Source organism: Cynocephalus volans, chromosome 10 (genome assembly GCF_027409185.1).
Source record: "Cynocephalus volans isolate mCynVol1 chromosome 10, mCynVol1.pri, whole genome shotgun sequence".
Taxonomy (NCBI): Eukaryota; Metazoa; Chordata; class Mammalia; order Dermoptera; family Cynocephalidae; genus Cynocephalus; species Cynocephalus volans.
Genome location: NC_084469.1, coordinates 102,838,478 through 102,859,075, shown reverse-complemented (window position 1 = coordinate 102,859,075; position 20,598 = coordinate 102,838,478). Strand labels below are relative to the sequence as shown.

General features: G+C 57.7%; 3 protein-coding genes across 3 annotated transcripts; all 3 read right to left on the bottom strand.

The window, feature by feature from the left end:
- Positions 1-1,449: 1,449 nt before the first annotated feature.
- ICAM5 (intercellular adhesion molecule 5) lies at positions 1,450-7,794 on the bottom strand. The gene is made up of 11 exons (XM_063112363.1): positions 7,713-7,794; positions 6,481-6,750; positions 5,970-6,290; positions 5,510-5,797; positions 4,951-5,205; positions 4,568-4,816; positions 3,819-4,064; positions 3,449-3,727; positions 3,126-3,365; positions 2,452-2,718; positions 1,450-1,724 (listed from the first exon to the last, which is right to left on the bottom strand). Exons 1-11 carry the CDS (start codon positions 7,792-7,794, stop codon positions 1,450-1,452), a joined length of 2,772 nt encoding a protein of 923 aa, XP_062968433.1.
- A 1,816-nt stretch (positions 7,795-9,610) lies between these two features.
- Positions 9,611-10,681, bottom strand: ICAM4 (intercellular adhesion molecule 4 (Landsteiner-Wiener blood group)). The gene is made up of 3 exons (XM_063113191.1): positions 10,291-10,681; positions 9,871-10,173; positions 9,611-9,729 (listed from the first exon to the last, which is right to left on the bottom strand). The coding sequence occupies exons 1-3, from the start codon at positions 10,679-10,681 to the stop codon at positions 9,611-9,613; spliced, it is 813 nt and encodes a 270-aa protein (XP_062969261.1).
- A 409-nt stretch (positions 10,682-11,090) lies between these two features.
- On the bottom strand, positions 11,091-20,256 carry ICAM1 (intercellular adhesion molecule 1). Its single transcript, XM_063111151.1, has 7 exons — positions 20,163-20,256; positions 18,125-18,385; positions 13,951-14,262; positions 13,307-13,594; positions 12,976-13,230; positions 12,527-12,775; positions 11,091-12,441 (listed from the first exon to the last, which is right to left on the bottom strand). Exons 1-7 carry the CDS (start codon positions 20,218-20,220, stop codon positions 12,266-12,268), a joined length of 1,599 nt encoding a protein of 532 aa, XP_062967221.1. The 5' UTR covers positions 20,221-20,256; the 3' UTR covers positions 11,091-12,265.
- Between the last annotated feature and the right edge of the window lie 342 nt (positions 20,257-20,598).

Sequence of the window (20,598 nt, the reverse complement as noted above, 5' to 3'; positions counted from 1 at the left end):
GCATGGAGAAGCTCTTTGGGGATACACACTGACCCCATGAAGGTCTGGGACTGTGTATCTGCAAACTCGTGGCTGTTTTTATCCATTTATTCACTTATTGAACAACTACTATGTGCCAGACCTCAAGGGGACCCTTGGTGGTGAGTAGAACAAAGATCCCTGCTCTATTGGGGATGACATTCTAGACTGACAATAAAGAAATAAAGAATTAAATGTCTAATAGAATATTAAGTAGTGATCTAGGCTACAGAGAAAAATTAAAGAGTATTTAAGGAGATAAAGATTTGGGGGTGGGCTGGCCAGGTAGCTCAGCTGGTCAGAGCGCAGTGTTATAACACCAAGGTCAAGGGTTCAGATCCACCTACTGGCCAGCTGCAAAAAAGAACAGTTGGGGGGCAACCTTAGCCATGGGACTGAAGGTGACATTTTCCTAAGAGGGTGACATTTGCATAGAGACCAGGATTTTGTGGGCTTCAAGAAATCTCAAGGATAGTGGGAGTGGAGAGAGATGATTAAGGGGGTAGGAGATGGGCGGAAAAGATGTGGGGTGGGCATCAGGGTCTGCATCTTGCTTGTACCTTGTCACCGTTTGTACCTGGCACCCAGCACCGGCTTGCCTTCCTGTGCCCTGTTTCCTGTTCTCATCTTTCCTCATTAAGTGTTTGCATGGGACAGCCAATGGAGCTTGGAGCTGTCCAGGCTGACTTCCTTCTCTAGGGCTCTGTGTTCCTGCTTTTGAGGGAGGAGGAGGCTGGGGGGAGGACGCCCAGCTGTTCTCTCCTTATGCTGCTGGGGGGTGCGGGGAATGGTGACGTGCTGCTGATTATCCTGTGTGTCTGTTCTGAATCACGATGCACCGAGTCAGAAGGCAGATTGGGGGTAAACTGAGGCATGGTGGGGGGTACCAGATTGAGGAGATATTGAGGGTGGGGAAGGGGTGCACCCTTTACCAGGAGGGACATTCTGAGGGTTGACACCTGTAGCTGCAGCCACTGACCTCCTTTAACCCACCCTTGCGAGGTCTCAGGGCAGGGCCCAAGGCTCAGCCCCCCACTGCCCATCCTGGCAAGACAGCTCAGGCTCTGCCAGTAACCAGGCTTGGGGGAAGCACCTAGCTCCCACCTCTAAGAGTTAGGCGGTCAGAGGGCAGCAATGGGCGGAAGAGATAAGAGTCAGGGAGAAGGAAGGCTTCTGGTCCCCACCCCTGCCCAAGGGGAGAGCAGGAAACAGGGCACCAGAAGGCAAACTCCAGGTCACACCAAGAGGTCGGGATTCGAACCCTGGGCTTGTTCCACATCGCAGAGACAGGGAATCCTTTATAAAAACTTTATTGGGGGGGTAAAAAATAGGGGTGACGACCCTGGAGTTGAATAAATAAATGAATAAATAGAGCAATAAATAAGCCCCCCTGTGCGTCTGGGGGTGTCCCCGGGCCCGCGGGGAGCGGGCTCAGGCTGATGTCAGCTGAATGGCGAAGACCTCATCTCCCGCCGGCGACTCGGCCGCGCCCACTGCCTCGGGTCCGCCTTCTGCTCCCGTGTCCCCACCGGCGCCACCTCCCGCGCCGTTGAGACACACGGCCTCGCCCGAGCTCTCGGCCTCTTGCACGTTGTATTCGCCCTTCTTGCAGGCGGTGGACTGCACGTAGAAGGCCAGGCCGGCCCCAGCGGCCAGTAGCGCCGCGCCCCCCGCAGCGCCGCCCACGGCGACCCACAGCCACGGACCTGCGGGGTGGAGGTCCTCACGGAGGGTAGACAAGCTCGGGGCTCCCCTCACCCCGAGCCATCCCTGTCCCCTCCCCACAGACACCGAGTCAGTCCTCATGCTCCTGGCACAGGAGAAGGGAGAGACCCCAGCAAGACCACTCCCAGCGCGGTGCGACCCCAGACCCAATTCACACCCCATGTCAGCCCATGAGGATATGAGCCATGACCATCCCTAGACCCAGAGAAACCCTGGTGACAGTCAGCTCTCCCCAGCCCCAAAAAGATCAGGATCGGAGGAACCAGGTCAGGCTCTCTCCAGGCTAAGAAGACCTCGGCCCCAGGAGCAGCACGAAGTGGGAGGGGGAGATCTAGTTGCCCTTCCCCATCATCTTCTGTCCTTGGTCCCTCTCCAACCCCCTTTCCCCAGAGCTACACAATGGAGGGTGAACTGGGTCGTCTCCCCCACGCAGAGCCCACCCCAAGTTAATAAGTCCCTCCCCACAGCGGTCATAGCCCTGAACCGTCCCTCCCCTTAAGCTCCAGGCAGGCCCCTCTGCCTCCACCTCCCACCCCCACCCAACCTGCCATCAACAACCCCACCCATCAGGCACCCTTGACTTCTACACTGACCCACTTTGGTCTCATCTGTGTGGGCCGAGAGGGAGGCAGAGACCCGTCAGGCGCCCCAAGACCCAGCTCACGCCCCCCTGCAGGACCCTCTACCCCCCCTCCAGCTGCCACTTACCGGCCACGCGCACCGTGATGCGCCGCGCGTGGCGCCCGTGCGCGTTGGTGGCTGCGCACTCGTACTCGCCGCCGTGGCTCCCCATGGCACCCGCCACGCTCAGAGTGCTGTTGTTGCTCGACAAGCCGATGTTGAGGGCCCCCGGGGGCGCACGCCAGCTGATCTGGGCTGGAGGCCATGCCTCGGCGCGGCAGGTCAATGTGAAATTCCCGCCTGGCCGCACGCCTCCAGGAGGCGAGGCGGCCAGCTCGGCCACCACTGGCCTGTCTGCAGGGGACAGGGTGTCAAGGAGGGCTTAGCGCCGGCCCAGCCGCTGACCAGTGCCCTCAGGCTCACCCACCACTAATTTGAGACCACCCCTTCTAGGATGTGCAGGAGAGCCCCCTCCCCCCACAATCTGGCTGTTGCTGGGACTAAAATTCTGGGCCCTTCTTCACTGAATGGGGGGTGGGGTGGGGTGGGGAGGAGGGACCACGCCAGTGTCCTTCTGATCCAGGATTTGAGAGGGACCAGGCTCCTGTTACCTAGAATTGTCATTGCCCCCAGTTAGGCCAGGATTCCCTGCCCCTGAATGTGACTGGGAGAGGTGACCCTGAACTCCCGAGGGCTCTCCCACAGCTGCAAGTCATTTTTCCGGGGACTGAGTCCCCTCAATTTGGTGCTGCCCCACTCACATTCCACGCCCACGGTGACGGTCCGAGAGTCTGTGCCGTGCGCGTTGGTGGCCACGCAGACATAGGTGCCCGCGTCCTCTCGGGATATGCGCTGCCGCTTAGGCCGGGGTGCGCCCTCCCGGGAACAGCGCACTCCTGGGAAGGGGCGACCCCGGGCGGCGCAGGCCAGCGCAGCAGCCTCAGCCCCTTCCAGCCACGTCTGGTGACTTGGGCAGGTGGACTCATCCATCTGCGGCGGTGCTGCAAAGCAGCCACGGGGGGCGTGAGGGAGGGACCCCGACTGTGGGACACCTCTACTTCCCACCCGCCTGGGCCCCGCTCACACTCCGCGCTCACGACGACTGTTTTAACCATGGAGCCGTGCGCGTTGGTGGCATTGCAGATGTAGATACCGGGTGTCAGGTCACTAGAGATGCTGGGGACGCTGGGACTAGGGTCTGGGGGTGCCAGAGGCAGCAACACCCCCTCATTGGCGCCCTCAGATCCCATGCACTCCACGCTTGGCTCTGGCTTCCCATCGACCTCACAGGAGAAAAGTTGTCCAGATCCTTCCACCCAAGTCCAGTTGCTGGGGCAGCTTGGCTCTTCAAATCTGGGGCCATCTGGGGAGCAGAAGAACAGGGGTTCACACAAGGGACAAAAAGTCCAGCCGGGGTCCTGACAGACCCTTACCCCGTGCTGCCCCCCACTCACATTCCACCGTGACAGCCACATTTTTGGCTGCAGAGCCTCGAGCGTTGGTGGCTTCGCAGCGGTAAGTGCCCGCATGCTCCCGGGCCACACGCAGCAGTCCCTCGACGAAGACCCCAGCCTCCCCAGAGCGCACACAGCTCACGGTGGGCGGCGGGACCCCATGCGCCACGCAGCTCAGCGAGGCCTCGGTTCCCTCCAGCCAAGTAATGCGTTCAGGGCAACCCACGCTGTCCAGCGCTGGCGCATCTGTTGTGTTGGGGGGTGTGTGTATATTATTGGCTTTTGGATTTTTGGACCAGTCTAACGTCCCTAGACCCTCTTTCGCGACTCAGGGTCGCCATGAAGTGTTGGGCAGGCTATGCCCCGTCCAGGGACACCAAGCCAAGGGTGTGTCACGCTAGTCAAGCCATGCGCTCTGTTTTGGAGATCTGTGAGCCCCGATGGGAGCCTTTTTCTGATTTTCCCAATGCACCCACAGGACCTTCCCCAGTCTCCAGTCCAAAAGATTGCTGGACTGCCTCAACCGCCCACCTTTGCAAGACTCCACCCAAACGGCACGCCCCAGCCTATGGACACACCTACCCCTTCCCCACCATCCTTCTCCAAGGTCTTTCCCCGTCCTGCTCACCATCCACTTCCTTTCCCTAAAATCCCGCCCAAAGTCACACCTCAGACCCTGTTTCTACTCTTTCCAAATAGTCTGGGCATCCCCAGACCCGGAGAACCAGTCCCCGTGCACCCCCACTCACACTCCACCGTCAGCGTCACGTCCTTGACCGCCTGGCCCTGGACGTTGGTCGCCCTGCAGCGGTAAGTGCCAGCGAGCGCGCGAGTTACCGGACCCAGCAAGCCCAGAGCCAGCACGGCCCCGCCGTCGGGCCGCGCGCAGTGCACCGAGGGCTCTGGGTTTCCGCGGGCCTCGCAGCGCAGCGTCTGCTCTGGGCCCTCGGGCCACGTCCAGGTCCTGGGACAGTCCGCATCGTCCAGCCGGGGGGCATCTGTGGGCAGGGGCGTGGAATACAGAGGCTGGACGTGGAGCGTGAGGAAGAGTCCCACCTCCACGACACGGCCAGGGACCAGGCAGGTCCTTGAAGATCACGAGGAGGGGGATGTGGGGCTGACACCAACTCACATAGGACGCGAAGCTCGGCGCTCGCGTTCTTGCTCAGGGTCTCCCCGTCCACCTCGAGGGTGGCGTCACAGAAGAAACCCCGCCTGTCGTCATTTTCGGTGGCGTTTAGCTGGAGCTGGGTAGGCTGCCCCGGGACCGCGGCTGGAACTCCCTCCAGTGTGACCAGGGCTCGGGCCCCGGCTGTACAGGTTACTGTCACCATCTCCCCCTCGGGAGGGCTGGGCTCACTCAGGGTCAGGAGGGGCGGTGGGAAGCCTGGGGGCGGAGCATTGGCCGGAGTCCACTGACCACGCCCCTCCCGCCGGCTAAGGCCCGCCCCTTGTCCCCGGACCCTCCGAGCGATGCTGCCAAACCGAGGGTACCGCGCTCTCCGCCTTTCAGGCTGCTCAGGCTCTACCTCTCCAGCTATTCGGTGTCCTTTCTCCATCTGTCCCGCCCCTCCGAGTCCTCTGGGGTCACGCCTGTTCCGGTACTGAGATCCCGCCCACTCTTCGCCCCGCCTTCGCGTTCCTCTGGCCCCAACCCCGAACCGCCGGGGTCCCGTCTCGCTCCTTCTTACTGTAGATGGTCACGTTCTCCCGGGTCTCGCGGCTTTCGCCCCCCAACGTCACGTTGCAGACCAGCTGCCTGGCGCCCTCCTGTTCTGCGCTAGCTGTGGCTGTGGCAGTGGCCATGAGTGCGTCCCCCTCGATGGTGACATTGAGATTCAGCCTCTGGTCCCCCAACGCGAGATAGACCTCGGCCTCCGAGGCAGGAAACAGTCCGTCCAGGTGGCAGCTCAAGGGCTTTTCTGAGCCCACTTCCAGGAGCTGGGGAGCAGTGAGGCGCGGGGGGTCCGGAGACAGGGCTAGGGGCCGACAAACGGAGCTTGAACTTATGCAGACTAAGCACTCACTATGTACTAAGCAAAACAGGTCCGTGTTGAAGTAAGGTTTAGCATTCAGATGTATCTGCCTTTAAACTTCTTATACACCGGCCCGAACCCACTAGATCCCCCTTCTCCTTCCCAACCCACTCACCGAAGATTCGGAGCTCTCTGGGCGCCGAGCTGTTTTCAAACAGTCCCAGGCCTTGCGGCCGCAGGTCCAGCTCCGCACGGCACGAGAAATTGGCCCCATGGTCCTCCCTGCGCGCCAGTACCGTAGCTGTGAGCACCGCGCCCCGCGCTCGGGGTGGCTCGCCGGCGAAGCTGCGGCGGATCAGCTCCTGAGCACCCCGCAGCAGGGTCAGCGTGAGGCTCCCACGGGGCCCGGCGCCAGGAACCCTACAGCTCAGGGTGAAGTTCTCTCCCACGGGCTGCCAGGGAGGCAGCGGCACCAGCTCTACGCGATCCGGACGCTCTGCAAGTGGGGGACCGCGGCTCATGGAAACGCCGGGGCTTAGAAGTACACGGCGTGGAACTCAGGGGAGCCCGGGTCAAGAGGGGAGGGCGTTGGGATCCGGAGGGTGAGTCCTGAAGTGGGGTCGACCCAGGAGGCGGGGTCTGGCAGGACTGGAAGTGGAGTACCAGGGCGGCCACCCAGAACTCACGGAAAGTGCGAATGAGCCCACGCGCCTGTAGTGTGCGCCGCGCGCAGCGGAAGAAGCAGATAGGTTGGGTCTCCGGTTCGCGGATGTCCACCAGCTGCCGCGCCAGCCAGCGCAACCCCCTCTGGGTCCCGTTTCTGCGCAGCGAGGTCTCCAGGCCACCGCGTTCCGGCCGAGGGCAGTTGGTGCTGCAATTCAGCCACAGCGAGCCCCCGCGCTCCACCAGCGCCACGCGGGGCTGCAGGTCCGCCCAGAAGGGCTCCTGCGCGACCGCTGCCCGGGGAAAGGCAGGCTCAGCCTGGGGACCCAACTCCTGGAGATCTTAGTGCCCCCACGACGAGTCAGGAGTTACCGGGGGGACGAGCAGAGGCCACAACCAGAAAAGAACCCAGGAGTCCCGCGTCCTGCCCAGGTCTCCGGGTCGGAGACGCGCTCCCAGAATCTAAACCTCGAGGGTGTCTCTGGGACATGGCAGCAGAGAGCCCTGGTCTCCAAGGCGCCGATGGAGCGATGGGAAAGCACGGGGGGAGGTGGGAGATGAGAGGAAAGATGGGGTCTTCGATGCACACAGCAACACTGGGAGGGAGGGACCCCGGGTGGGGGGATGGGAAACGAACCGGTTCTCAGGATCTTGGCAGATCGCCGGGAGAGGGGGAGACTGAGGTTGGGACGAGGGCAAAAGAGAGGTGAGACTGGGGTCAAGGATAAAGGAGGACCCCAAACCTCCTTTAGAAGAACAGGGAAGGAGGATGCGGGGCTGAGCTCCTGGAAGGAACCGCAGGGAACAGGCGGGAGACGCGGTTGCCAGGGTTCCCGGTGGAGCGGGAACAGCGCCTCTGAGTCACGGTAGTTGGGGAGATGGAGTCTTCGCGGGCCGCGAGTGGGGAAGATGCCAGCCCGTGGACCGTGGTGCACGCGCAGAGCGTGAGGAGGTACCCGGGGAGGGGACAGGAGAGACACGGGGTCTCCAGGGCGCGGGGTGGAGTGCGGAAGAGCTCCCAGGATCTCGACGAGGGCAGGGTAGAGACCTGGGCGCGCGAGGAGTCAGAGGCTGGGTCTCCGGTGTGTGTTTGCGGGGTGGGGTGGGAGTGGGGATGGGAGAAGACCCGGGCTCAAGGTGGGGGCAGAAGCGTGGGAGCGAGGCGAGGGCGGAGCCGGGAGGGGCGAGCGGCCGCCTCCCAGGTCCTCGAACTCCGCCTCCGCCCTGTCCACCCCGAGCCCGGGCGGGCTCTTACCTGAGAAGCCGAAGAGCCCCAGGCCCAGGGCAGTCCAGAGGCCGAGTAGCGCCCGGCGCAGCCCCGGCGAAGGCCCTGGCATCGCCGCCGCGGGGGAAGCGCAGGAGGCGAGGGGAGCGCGAGCGAAGAGCCGAGCTAGAGGACGGCGCGGCGCGGCGGGTGGGGTGTGGGGGAGGCAGAGTTGCGCTCGGGGATTGGTTTAACGTTGGTAACTTGGTTTCCAAGGAGGGGGCGGTGGCAGAGGCGGCTGGGGGACCGGAGGCGAGCGTGCGCTAGGCTCCTGGCCTTGGTGAAGGCGAGCTGGCAAGGAGAGAGCGACCCCCGGGGTCTGCGTGGAGGCCGCCCCGATCGCCCGGAGCCTTCTGGGGGCGAACGCGCTCTCCCGCGTCATCCCCGGCGGCGACGCGGAGGTCGGGGGACGCTGGGTTGCCCATTCCGAACCCCCACCCCATCCCTGGCTTAGGTGCTATATAATAATGAGCCGGACTGCGAGTTCCGCCCCCATGTTTAGCCCCTCCCACCAGCCCCCCTTAGGGCGAGGATTGAAGTGGGGACTAGGGAGAGGTTTGGGGAAGCGCAGGATGGGGAAGGGGCAGTTCTAGGGGAGGATGTGGAGCTGACTCCCTCGCTGATCCTTCTCCTGTTCACCCAGGGGAGCTGAGGGTTACAGCCACGCCCCTAGTCCCCCTCCCTTTCGGCTCCGGCACGCGACAGAGAGGGCGGGGACAAAAGTGCCAGCGAGTCGGGGACACGTGTGCGTGCGCGCAGCGTTCGCGGGCGTCTAAATTAGAGTCGGCGCGGCTCGGGCTGTATTTACCCAGTGTGCAGCGGGCACGTGTCTACTCGGCGTGGGGAAGCGCAAGCCGCGGTGGAGCGCCCCTGAATCCGCCTTCCGCGCGGCCGGTAGGGGCCCTGGACCACGCCGGCTCTGCTAGGCACCCAGTGCGGGCACGGATCCTGCGTCCGCGCGGGACCGAGAGACCAACTGTGGCGCTTCTGATCCTGCATCCAGGCCTCAAGCTTTGACCCCCACCCCCCACCCACCATGTGCCAACCTGGCCCGGTGACTACCAGGACGTTGCCAGGACGCGAGTCTGTGACACCCCATGTGGACCACCTGGTTATCCCTTCCCTGCTGTCACTACATGGATACTTCTGTTTATCCACGACCCTCGGTTTGTCCAGACGACCCCGCCCATTTGTGGTCTCACCCGCGGTGTTGATGTTGAGTTCAAGGGGTGAGTTCTAGCTCCGCGGTTGCAAAGCGCAAGGTGTGATGTGGAGGTGGGGGTGGGAAAGGAAACTTAACATCCAATTAGAGCTGCTGCGTGGTAGAAGCGGAGCCAATCAGGAAAGGCCATACTGTGAACCCGCCCCCCCCCCCCCCCCCCGCCAATGGCCCTCCAGGGCCTCTGCTTAGCCCATCTGCACCGCATTGATAGTGCCAGCAGAGGAGAGGTTTTTTGGGTTTTGTTTTAAAGATGACCGGTAAGGGGATCTTAACCCTTGACTTGGTGTTGTCAGCACCATGCTCACCCATTGAGCTAACCGGCCATCCCTATATGGGATCCGAACCCGTGGCCTTGGGGTTCTCAGCACCACACTCTCCCGAGTGAGCCACGAGGTAGCCCTGAGTAGAGGTTTTTACTACACTGGCTGGGAATGCAGAGGGATTGGGGCTCCGGGACTCCAGGTGGGTCTTGAGTGAGAAAACCTCAGGTGCTCTCAGGGAGACAAGGAACTTGGAGAAAGTGATTGAAGCCCAGCTAATAAAGAAGACCATTTCCTACAGGAGGGTAGTGATGGAGACCCGTAGGCCGTGGGACAGAGGCTGGCAGAGGAAGGCTTTATTGATCTGGGAGGGTTCCCAAGTTGTTCCAGATTGCTTTTTACTCCTTCTAAGCCTGGGAATGCATCGCTTGGCGCTTTTGCAGGTAGACAGCCCCCACGGCGAGAGGGATCCCCACAACCACTGCGATGGAGGTGGAGGCCAAAGCTTTAGACGCGGGTCTCCAAGCTAGGAACAGGAGGTGAGAGTTAGGAACGGAGCACCTGGAGGTTTGACTGCTCGCGGGGAGCTCGCGCTCGGTCTGTGCGCCTTCCTGTGGTCATAACTTTTCCCCCCTCCCCAAGTCCCCAGGATTACAGGGCTACCTACCGGGCGTCAGCATAACGGGTGCCGAGTTGCTGCGGACCACCAGGCCGTCGAGATTGAGGCGCGCGTGGCAGGTCACGGGCTGCCAGAGGTTGCAGGGCCTAGCCCGCAACACGTGGGTCAGCGTCACATTCGCCAGATGCAGGTCCGTGTAGCGCTCCAGGCTTTCGGAATAGATGACCTTGCCGCCGCTCCTCAAGGTCACCACCAAGAAGCCCACGGGAAACACGTGCGTCACGTGGCAGCGCAGAGTGTACTCATTGCCCTCTAAGACCGGAGGCTCCAGGACCACACTGTGCGGCCGTTCTAAGGCAAGAGGAGGCCCAGAGTAAGGTCTGCGGGCACCCCCTAGTGCGACTGTCAACTATTCCCTCTTCCGCCCCGCTCACCTCACCCAGCCAGTCCTAAGCCCCTGTCCCTCACTGTAGGCGGTGATCCTGGCGGTGGCCGTGAGCGTTTTCCCCGCGCAGGTGACGGAGCAGTACACGTGGGAGCTCCAGGCCCTCACGTTGAGCAGCTGGTAGTATACCCAACCAGGCCCACTCAGCGTCTTGCCTCGCTGCAGCTGGGTGTAGAGGCTTGAACCCTCGGGCAGGGGACAGTTGTTACTGCAGTTGAGCCACACTGAGCTTCCCGGAGGAACGGCCACCAACTCTGGGCTTATGCCTATCCAGAACGGTGCTGAGGTCCCCGAGGGTGCAGGAGGGCTGGAGCCTTGCACCCGCTCCTCAGAATTTTGCCCCTGTGGGCTCCCACCTCCCAGGTTGTCTGCCACCAGCAAAAGCAGCAGTGACAGAAGGAACAGAGACCCCATGGCAAACAGCCTGAACTGAGGGGCCCTGTGCCAGGAAGCCACAGTTGACTCTGGAGATAAGGAGGCCTGCAGACCTGCCTCCTCAGCCCTGCCCCAGAGAGGAACCGACTGGGGGGAGCCTAGAGGGCCCAAGAGCCCTGCAGAAGATACCCCCTCCCTCGGCTCAAGAATGGGATTCCAGACCCTATTGCAAACCATATGACATTGTGTTTTTCTGGAGAGGGGTCTTTGGCTTTTACTAGAGTCCCAGAAGGTCATAAAAAGCCTCAGATTTGGACCAGAGTCACAAGGTTGGGCCTTGAACTGGCAGCCTTTTCTTGGGAGAGGAAGTTGGGGGACAGGGCTGTGGTGGAGCTGCTTAGAAAGGACTCCAGCTGGACATGACACCTCCCTTCAACTCACACAAGACTGAAGCAGATGAAAAAGCTTTATTAGCGCAAATGAGGGGCTTTCAGAGCGGGCAGGGAGTCCTCCAAGGCCTTGGCCCCCCTCTCCACTGCTTGCAGGGCCCTGATCACTGCAGGAATTTGGAGTTGCAGTGTTCTGTTCCTGCATGGTCCCACTGAGATGGCAACAGGTAGGATAAGACAGGGGCACACAGGGGTTGGGCATGGTTTCACAGGACTCCATAGTTTAACTGCCAAAAAGTAGGCACCCATATTTAGGCATGGTCACTGACTCTCATTTCAAACACTGGCAGAGATGCATGTGGGTGGAGAGATAGCTAAGGAATGACAGCACCAGTGCTGGCAGAGTGAGGGTAAGCACCCAGTGGGTCGTCTCTGAGCATGTAACCATTGCTAGTCCATACAGTGCCTTTGTGTCAGATAGAAAAAACACACCTTCTGGGGGAAAGCAATTTGGCCAATGGAGTGAGAAATTCCAGTCCCACTTGATCTTTTTTGCCAGGCACTGTTGTGCAGTGCCCAACCAGTACAACTGTACCTGGCAACACTGAATGAGATTAGACCAAGAGCTCCATGAGGGCAGGGACCTATGTTCACCTTGTTCACCATTCTCACCTCATAAAAGGTGCTCAATAAATAGGTAGTAAAATAACAAATGAATAAATATTTGATTATCAAGAATTGGGGACATTCAGTAGACAGACAGCAGTGCTGGAGCTGGCAGTTGTCAGAGGAAGTATGGGCATTTGTGTTTCGATGCTGCATGTGTCTGTGCAGGGCCACTTCTTCCTCAGGACTGTGGGGCCTCAGCCCACACAGTAGGGAGCAAGTTTGAATATTTCCTGGCTGCATGTCCCCATGTCAGGGGTATGTGTCTCTTGGCACTCCCCCTCTGGCCGGTCAGCCTTTGATATCCCTCACAGTCATGCCCAGAATCTTGCCCATTCCTCTTGGCTCAGCCCTGCAGCTACAGATCGGTGCGAGGCCTGGAAGGATCCTAGATGTGCAGGTGCCAGGACCCCAAATGCTGTCTGCATCCTGACTGAGGCCACTGTCCTGTCCTCTGGTGTCCAGGGGAGGTGGGTGTGGCTGAATAGCATTTGTCCACCACTCTGTTCAGTGTGGCACCACTGCCACCATGTGGGGGTCAAGGAGGTGGCTATGTCTTAGGACAGGCTCAGGGTGGTGTGGCTTGTGTGTTCAGTTTCTTCATGGTGGTCCCCTTCTCAGCCTCTTGGAGCTTGTACTTTCTGATCTTCCGCTGGCGGTTATAGAGGAAAATGGCTGTGGTCACAGTGGCTACAATGACTATGGATGCCACCACAGTTATGATGACTATGTTGTTCTGCTGGTCTGCAGGGAAGACACAGGGGATGGTGAGGATTGAGCCGGGCTCACTGTCCCCACCACACCCAGCCCTGCACACGGCCACACTCACAGAGTACGTTGATGAACACATCGCGGGTGACCTCCCCACGAGTGCTCACAGCCCGACAGCGGTAGGTGCCCACAAGATCTCGTTTGACAAGGATCGGGTCCCAGATGCGCAGCAAAGCTCCATCCCTTTTCCGTTGACAGTTCAGCTGGGGGGACGGGTTCCCCCAAGCCTTGCATTTCAGAGTCTGCTGGGAGCCTTCCTGCCATGTCCAGTTTCCCTGGCAGTCTCTCTCGTCCAGTCGGGGACCATCTGGAGAAACACAGCAAGATGAGGGACGGAGGTCAGGGACCAGGATGCTCCTTACCAACTAGGACTGGAGGACCTAAGCAGGAGTCTGGGGAGGGGGGCTTCTCTAGAGGTGGGGGCAGGGCTTGGAGGGCAAGAGCGTTCATGCGGACTTAGGGGTTGGGTCTGGAGGGCAGGGGTCACTGTCCAGCAGCTCCACTCACACAGGACACTGAGCCCTCGAGTCTGGTTCTTGTGCAGCACCTGCCCGGCCACCTCCAGTGCAGCAGAGCAGGAGAAGTTGCGCCCGTTGTCCTCGGCGGTGGCGTTCAGCAGCATTTGAGCCCGTGAAGACGGTGGCCCGGCTGGGGCCCCACTCAGTGTCACCACGGCTCCAGCGTGAGCCTCGCACTCCACCATCACTTCTGTCCCTTCAGAGACCTCGGGCTCGCTCAAAGTCAAGTTGGGCGCTGGGAAGCCTGGGGGCGGGGCACACGGTGAGCCCCGCCCCACCCAGGCCCCGCCCATTTGAAAAGCCCCGCCCCCGCCACTTACTGTAGATAGTCACAGGCTGCCCGGTCTGCTGGCTCTGGGTCCCCAGGGTTACCACACACTTCAGCTGCTGGTTGCCCTCGTCCTCCGCCTTCCCCTTGACCGAGGCCATAGCCACGAGGAAGTCCTTGTTGTATGTGATCTTGGGGTTCAGCCTCTGGTCCCCCAGCGCCAGGTGGACCTGGGCCTCGGAGGCCGGGAATAGTCCATCCAGGGAGCAGAGTACGGTCAACTTTGTGCCCACCTCCAGGACCCGGGCGGTGTCAAGGTGGGGTGGAGTCATTGGCAGGACTAGAGAGAGAGGATGGGAGTAAACAAAGAGGGGAAGACGTCCTGAAGCCCTTTCCCCCAGCTGGAACATCCTCTTCTTGGAAGACTGAGCTGCCTGGGTGACCCCTGTCCTAAGACACCCACCCCACTTAGCAGGGGTCATAGCCTTCTTAGAAAATTCTGCAGCCGCGGGCACCCCATCCTAGAACACCCCACCCCAGTCGCCAAGGACTCTTCCCAGAGTTTTTGCAATTTAGGTCACCATCTTCACAGTAACCCCATGGCCAGGGGCCCCTTCCTCCCAGGAATCCACACCCCACACGGGAACACCGCCTCCCTCAGCCCACCCTCCTTCTGCCAGCTCCCCAATGTCTCACCAAATGTTTGGAGCTGCCTGGGGGCCGAGGTGTTCTGGAACAGTTCCAGACCTAGGGGCTTCAGGTCCAGTTCCGTGCGGCATGAGAAATTGGCACCGTGGTCGCCTCTGCCTGCTAGCACTGTGGCCGTGACCGTGACATTGGTAGGCTTCCCCACCGCTGGCTGTCTACTCAGCTCCTCCTCCCCCCGGAGCAGCACCACGGTGAGGTGGGCCCGGGGCTCCCCACCTGCCACCTGGCAGCTCAGGGTGAAGTTCTCGCCAACGGGATGCCAGGAGGGCAGCGGCGCCAGCTCCACGGACTCAGGGAACCCTGGGGGGAGACAGGGGTTGAGTGACCCTTGAGCTGGACTGCCCCACACCTGCCTGGGGAGCTCACCACTTCACTGTCAGCCCCAAACACGCCCCACCACCTAAGCAGGCAAGAATGTCAAGTGCTTCAGGAGAAACTGGTGAGAAGACCCCAAGTGTTTGCAAAGGGGACCCAAAAATTCTTTATTCACTGTAGAAGCTCTTAGAGCAAAGAATGGAAAGAAACTTCAAAGTCTATCACCCGCCAGCCTAGAGTAGGTTATTTTATATGCTGGAAGGTAGGCTGGCCAGCTAGCTAAGTGGTTAGAACGAGGTGTCATAACGCCAAGGTCAGGGGTTTGGATCTTCATACTGGCTAGACGTTAAAAAAAAAAATAAATAAAGTAATCTACTCAGTTAGCTTGTATCCCTCCCAATAGAATATCGGCCTCAGGACGGGTGGGGATTTTTGTCTGCTGTGTTGTCTTGTGCCTGGCACACAGCAGGTCCTCAATATTTGTAGGAAGAATGAGGTAGATCATCCGCATTGTCATGAGCTGTAAAATGCGGCTGTTAGAGGTAGGAATATTAGTAACCCATTTAAGGGGTTGAGAGAGTGACTGTAAATGGCATAAAGTCCTTAAAATGCGGCTGTTAGAGGTAGGAATATTAGTAACCCATTTAAGGGGTTGAGAGAGTGACTGTAAATGGCATAAAGTTTCTTTTCTTTCTTTTTTTTTTCTTTTAAAAAGATGACTAGTAAGGGGATCTTCACCCTTGACTTGGTGTTGTCAGCACCACACTCTCCCAAGTGAGCGAACCGGCCATCCCTATATAGGGATCCGAACCCGTGGCCTTGGTGTTATCAGCACCGCACTCTCCCAAGTGAGCCATGGGCCAGCCTCAAAAGTTTATTTTTCAGGCTGATGAAAATGTTCTAAAATTAGATTGTGGGCTGGCCTGTTATCTCAGTGCTTAGTGAGGTGTCAAGGGTCAAGGGTTTGGAGCCCCGTACTGGCCAGCCGCCAAAAGAAAAAAGAAAAATTAGATTGTGGTGATGGTTGTACAATTCTGTAAATATACTAAAAAATTCACTTCAATTTTTTAAAGTACACTTAAAAGGGGTGAATTTATGGTATGCAAATTATATCTCAAGAAAGCTGATTAAAAAAAAAAAAAAAGGTTGAGAAAACCTCAGAGTTCCAGCTCTTACCTCTAACCACCTCCTAAAAATTCCAACTTGCAGAACTCGAGGTTCCCTCAATCCTCAGCTCTCAAATGGAACCCAGCAGCTTCCTGAGCTCAGCTCCTTACCTCGAAGGCCAGGACCTGGGGGAACGGAGTCTGTCCTGCCCTTATCCATCCTTGACCTCAACATCCTGATGACGGGGGCAGGAGGAGCTGAATATCAATAGGTTGGTGAGGGTCAGTCCCTCACCAGATCTTGATTACTCCGTTCTTCAAATATTTGTCTGTCCCTCCTTCTTGGCTATTGTCACTCTCAACAACATGTGCAGCCTGGACAAGGCCCACAGCCAACTGCTGTCTGGCTTTTTGGTAAGCTCAGACTTCTATCTATCTATCTATCTATCTATCTATCTATCTATCTATCTATCTATCTATCTATCTATCTATCGATCGATCGATCGATCGATTGATCGATCTATCTATCTATCTATCTATCCATCTAGATATCCGTCTATATGTATATATTTATCTCTATTTCTTGCAGCTGGCACTATGGGAATCCAAACCCATGCCCCTGGTGTTATAAGGCTGTGCTCTAACCAACTGAGCCAACCAGCCAGCCCATCTGCTATCTAGAGGCTGGACTGTTCACAAACCCTCCCTGGCTCCCTATTTCCCTGAGGAGGAGAAGGTCCTAGCACCTTGGCCTAGCATTTCAGGCCCTTCCAACCTCACCAACCTATTGATGTTCATCTCCTCCTGTCCCCATCATCAGGATGTTTCTCCACTCCCAACCTTTGCCCAGGCTGTTCCCTCTGCCCAGAATGTCTGTCACTATGAACTCCTACACATTCCTCAAGGCCCAGCTAGTGGTCACCTCCTCTAGGAATTATACCCCTTAACTCTTCTGGAGAAGGTTCAGCCAACCTGGGATGCTTCCTCATCTTTACACAAGGGGTGGGGCAGGACCAAGTTAAGTCTCCCCTAGGTGACCCCACTCACTGTTTACCCCCTTGTGACTGGGTGCCAGCCATCTGTTCCATTTCATTAAGGTGGCAACTAAAGCAGAGTAGGCAACCCAAAGTCATCGAGAGAGAAATGTGGCAGAACCAGGACTCGACCCTGGAGCATTGGGTTCTCAGCTATCAGGCAGAGAGGTGGAAAGTCCTTCTAAGAGGTTTCCTGGGGGTTTTCAGAGGCCACCAGCAATGTTTGGGGACTTCCCTCACCTTGGAGGGCAGTGGCTGACATCTGCTCAAACATCCTCTAGATCAGAAGCAACGCTGACATTTGCCCAAAGGCTTCCTTTGCCCAGGCACTGTGATGGTGGGACTTTCTGTCTCACTACATCATTTTACCCACTGGGGGAGGTCTCATGGGAAGGAAAAGGAAACCGAGAAGCCATGTCCCCCAAGGACACCCAGCTAGGAAGGGACTGATATCCAAGGCTGTCTAATTCCAAAGCCAGTTAGCCAATTCTTTCTTTCTTCTTGTTTTTGTTTTGTTTTGATTTGAATTAGATTTATTTATTTTTTGCCTTGGTAACATTATCATAATTCAAAATCCCAAAGAAGAACCTCCCCCCGCCTCCAGCCTCTTCCCAAGCCTCCCAACTCCTCTTCTTACAGCCAACTAATAGTCATTTCTTATATTTTCTCCTTCCAAAGCTCTTTTATACATAAATACAGCCTCCCCGCCCTGCCACTCCACTCCTTAACATGGACGGTGGCATGCCACTCATGCTTGGCATATTTGATTTCTTTTCAAGTTTACAATATACTTTGGAGTCCATTTTCTTTCTTTTCTTTTTTCTTAGAACCCTTGATCTTGGTGTTATAACGCCTCACTCTAATCAGCTATGGGTTTTGTTTTGTTTTGTTTTGTTTTGTCTGCTGGCTGGTTCGGGGATCCGAACCCTTGACCGCAACTGTCATTTTTTTTTTTTTTCTTTTTGATGACCGGTAAGGGGATCTTAACCCTTGACTTGGTGTTGTCAGGACCACGCTCTCCCAAGCGAGCGAACTGGCCATCCCTATATAGGGATCCGAACCCATGGCCTTGGTGTTGTCAGCACCACACTCTCCCAGGTGAGCCACGGGCGGTCCTCACAACTGTCATTTTGAGAACTGATGCCCAATCTTTCATCACAAGGTTGTGCTCCCATCAAGCACTGTCCCAGGGCTGCCTTCATCCCCACAGCCTTGCCAGCACAGCTTTTATGAAACATGCCATCTCAGGACTAGTATTTCATTTTGGGGGGGTTTTTTGTTTTGGCAGCTGGCTGGTATGGGGATCTGAACCAGTGGCCTTGGTGTTACAAGGCTGTGCTCTAACCCACTGAGCTCACTGGCCAGCCCCAGCTCAAGGCTAGTTTTAATTTGCATCTTCTTCTTCTCCTACTTCTTTTTTTTATTTTAATGTATTGGATCCAGGACCTTGTCATGTGTTTAATGAGTGAGGCACAGAGAGCTAGCATTCTCGAATGTGCTGGATTCCTGTCCACAATCTAAATGCACCCAAAGGAGTACGAAGAGGGGCTTCCAAACGACAAAAGGACTTTCCAACCCTGCCCATCAGTGAGCTCCTACTTGGCCCTACCACCAAGCAACAAAGGCTCTCCCAGCCTGCTGGGGAAGCCCCTCCCAATCTCCCCTCCCCAGTCTGCCCAGTTCAGGCTCCTGGGCCCAGCCACTCACCATACACGATGAGGGAGGTTGAAGCCATAGTTTGCTTATTGTGACAGGTTGAATAGCAGTGCAGAGTTGAATCTTCCTGCACATCGATCAGTTTATATAGCTTCCAGTTGTATCCCTGGTCCACCTCCTCTTTGGTCAATTCAGTCTCCAGGCCAAAGATGGCACTTTGGTTACAGGAGGCACTACAATTCACTTGCACGGAGCCTCCTCGGAGCAGGATGGCTTCTGGGGGGAATACCGACACTTGGGCACCTCCAGACACTGCAATAAAAGAGGGAGCAGGCATTACAAAACAGGCTCATCACAATTAACGTGCGCCCAGCCTGTGCTGGGTGCTGGGGACACAATCTTGAACAAGACAAAACTTTGCCTTCGGGGGCTGGCCATTAGCTCAGTCGGTGGGAGCGCGGTGTTTGGGTTTGGATCCCCAGCCAGCCAAACGAAACAAAACTAAACTCTGCTTTCAGTGTGGGAGACAAGAAAAACGCATGAGCAAACAAGAGCATGAGTAACTGATGTTAATAAGAGCTTTGAAGAAAACAAAACAGGGTGATAGAACAGACAGTGCCTTGGTGACAGGATAATATCTGAGCAGACATCTGAATGATGAAAAAGGGTTGACCATTCAGAGAAAAGAGAAGTGAATTCCAGCCAAAAGGAACAGCCAGCGCGAAGGTCCTGAGGCAGTAATCTGGGAGCTGGGTGAGCAAGCAAAGTGTGGGGGCTGGCTGATGAGCTCAGCTGGTTAGAGCACAGTCTTGTAACACCATGGTCATGCGTTCGGATCCCCACACCGGCCACTGCCCCCAAAAAGGGGGGGAGGAATGAGATCAGGGGAATCAAATGGACGGTGTAGGCCATGTTGAAGATGTGTTCTTTATTCTGAGGGCAAGGGGGAACTAGCAGAGGATTGTAGCAGAGCCAGATCTTAACGTGAAATCAGTGCCTTCCTCTGTCCCAAGAGGTCAGGTGGAGGGGGCCAGCCCTCCAGGAATCAGGCTGGTTTCTCTCTCCCTTGGACAAGTAGCTTCCCCTCTGGGCCTCAATTTCCCCATCTGTAAGGTGGATGAGTATAGTCACCCCACCCCCCACTAATACAAATAACTCAGCACAGGGCAGGTAGCAAGTGGCCACCTTGGAGGTGAGAGCAGTTAAGAAGGAAGGTGTTGTTTTAATAAGATCCCTGAGATTCTGGTGCTTCCAAAGTTGGAAAAATGTCTGTCTGATCCAACACCTCACACCCCCAAAAGATTCCTGCCCTCAGATTTGCTCTATCAGGGGTGTTCTATCCAGGGTGGAGGTGTGTGGACACAGTGGCTCTCTAAATTCTCCAAGGGTGATTCTGGGATCACTTCCATGTCACAGAGAGAAACAGTGAGGCTGGGAGAGGGGCAGTTCCTCAGCTAGAAAGCTGTAGAATCCGGGTAGGAGTCCAGATTAGAACCCTTGGTTGAACTGGTAACGAAGGTGTCAAATTCCACCCTCCTGGTCCCCAACATTCGCCACCACTGGAGACCCTCTGGCCCCCTGACTCCTTTCCTGGCTGGGCTGGAGTTGGGGGAGGAGAGTGCTGGGCGTCCCACTTCTCAGACGTTGGCCCCTGGTTAAGTCAGCTCTGGAATTCCCCTAAACAGAAGCAGCCCTGGACTTCCCCAAGGACAGACGATGAGGAACAGAATGTGTCTGGGACGGGAGGTCCCCCAAGACCATTCAAGTTGGCGTGGGGTCAAGTCCCCACACCATCTGACCGTATCCCGGGGCCAGGCGCTGTGCTGGGTTACCACACAAAGTGGCCGCTATAAGGTTCCCATTTTACAGCTGAAAAACTGATTCTCCAGAAGGCGCAGTCTCTAGCCCGAGGTCACAGACTGAGGTGACTGCAGGGCTGTTGGCTTTCAATTCGCGGCTGTAGCCCCACCTTTCCATAAACTGCTACCTAAGTACGAATGGCCTGATTTCCAGCCAGCGGGTGCCAGTCCTCCCACCGCGCCCAGGGCGCAGCCCCGATCCAAGGAAATACCCCCCACCCTAGACTCACCTGGGAGCAGAGCTCCGATCAGGACCAGGAGCGCGGGCAGCGAGCCGCTGGGGTCCATAGCCGGCCGGGACAGGGCGGAGGCGGCGGCGCAGAGCGGTTTGGCGCCGACTGGGACGCAGAGGAGCGCGCGGTCCTTTTATACCAGCTGGCCACGGGGGGCCGAGGGGAGGTGCTGCTTTCCCGGAAACCTCGCGCTTTCCCCTCCGGAACGAGGGCTGCGGCATTTCCGGACTGAGAGGGTGCCTGGCCCGAGCGCTGTCACCCTCGCTGGTCGCCCCAACGCCGGAATCTCCGAACTGAAGCTGTAAGGGCGGCGACCTGGGGGCTGCTCCCGACCCCCAGGTGTCCCGTTCCCTGGCCACGCTAACCTCGAGTCACGGTTTACGCTGTGCTAAGCGCTTTATTGAATACTGCCAACTACCCTGGACAGCGGGGA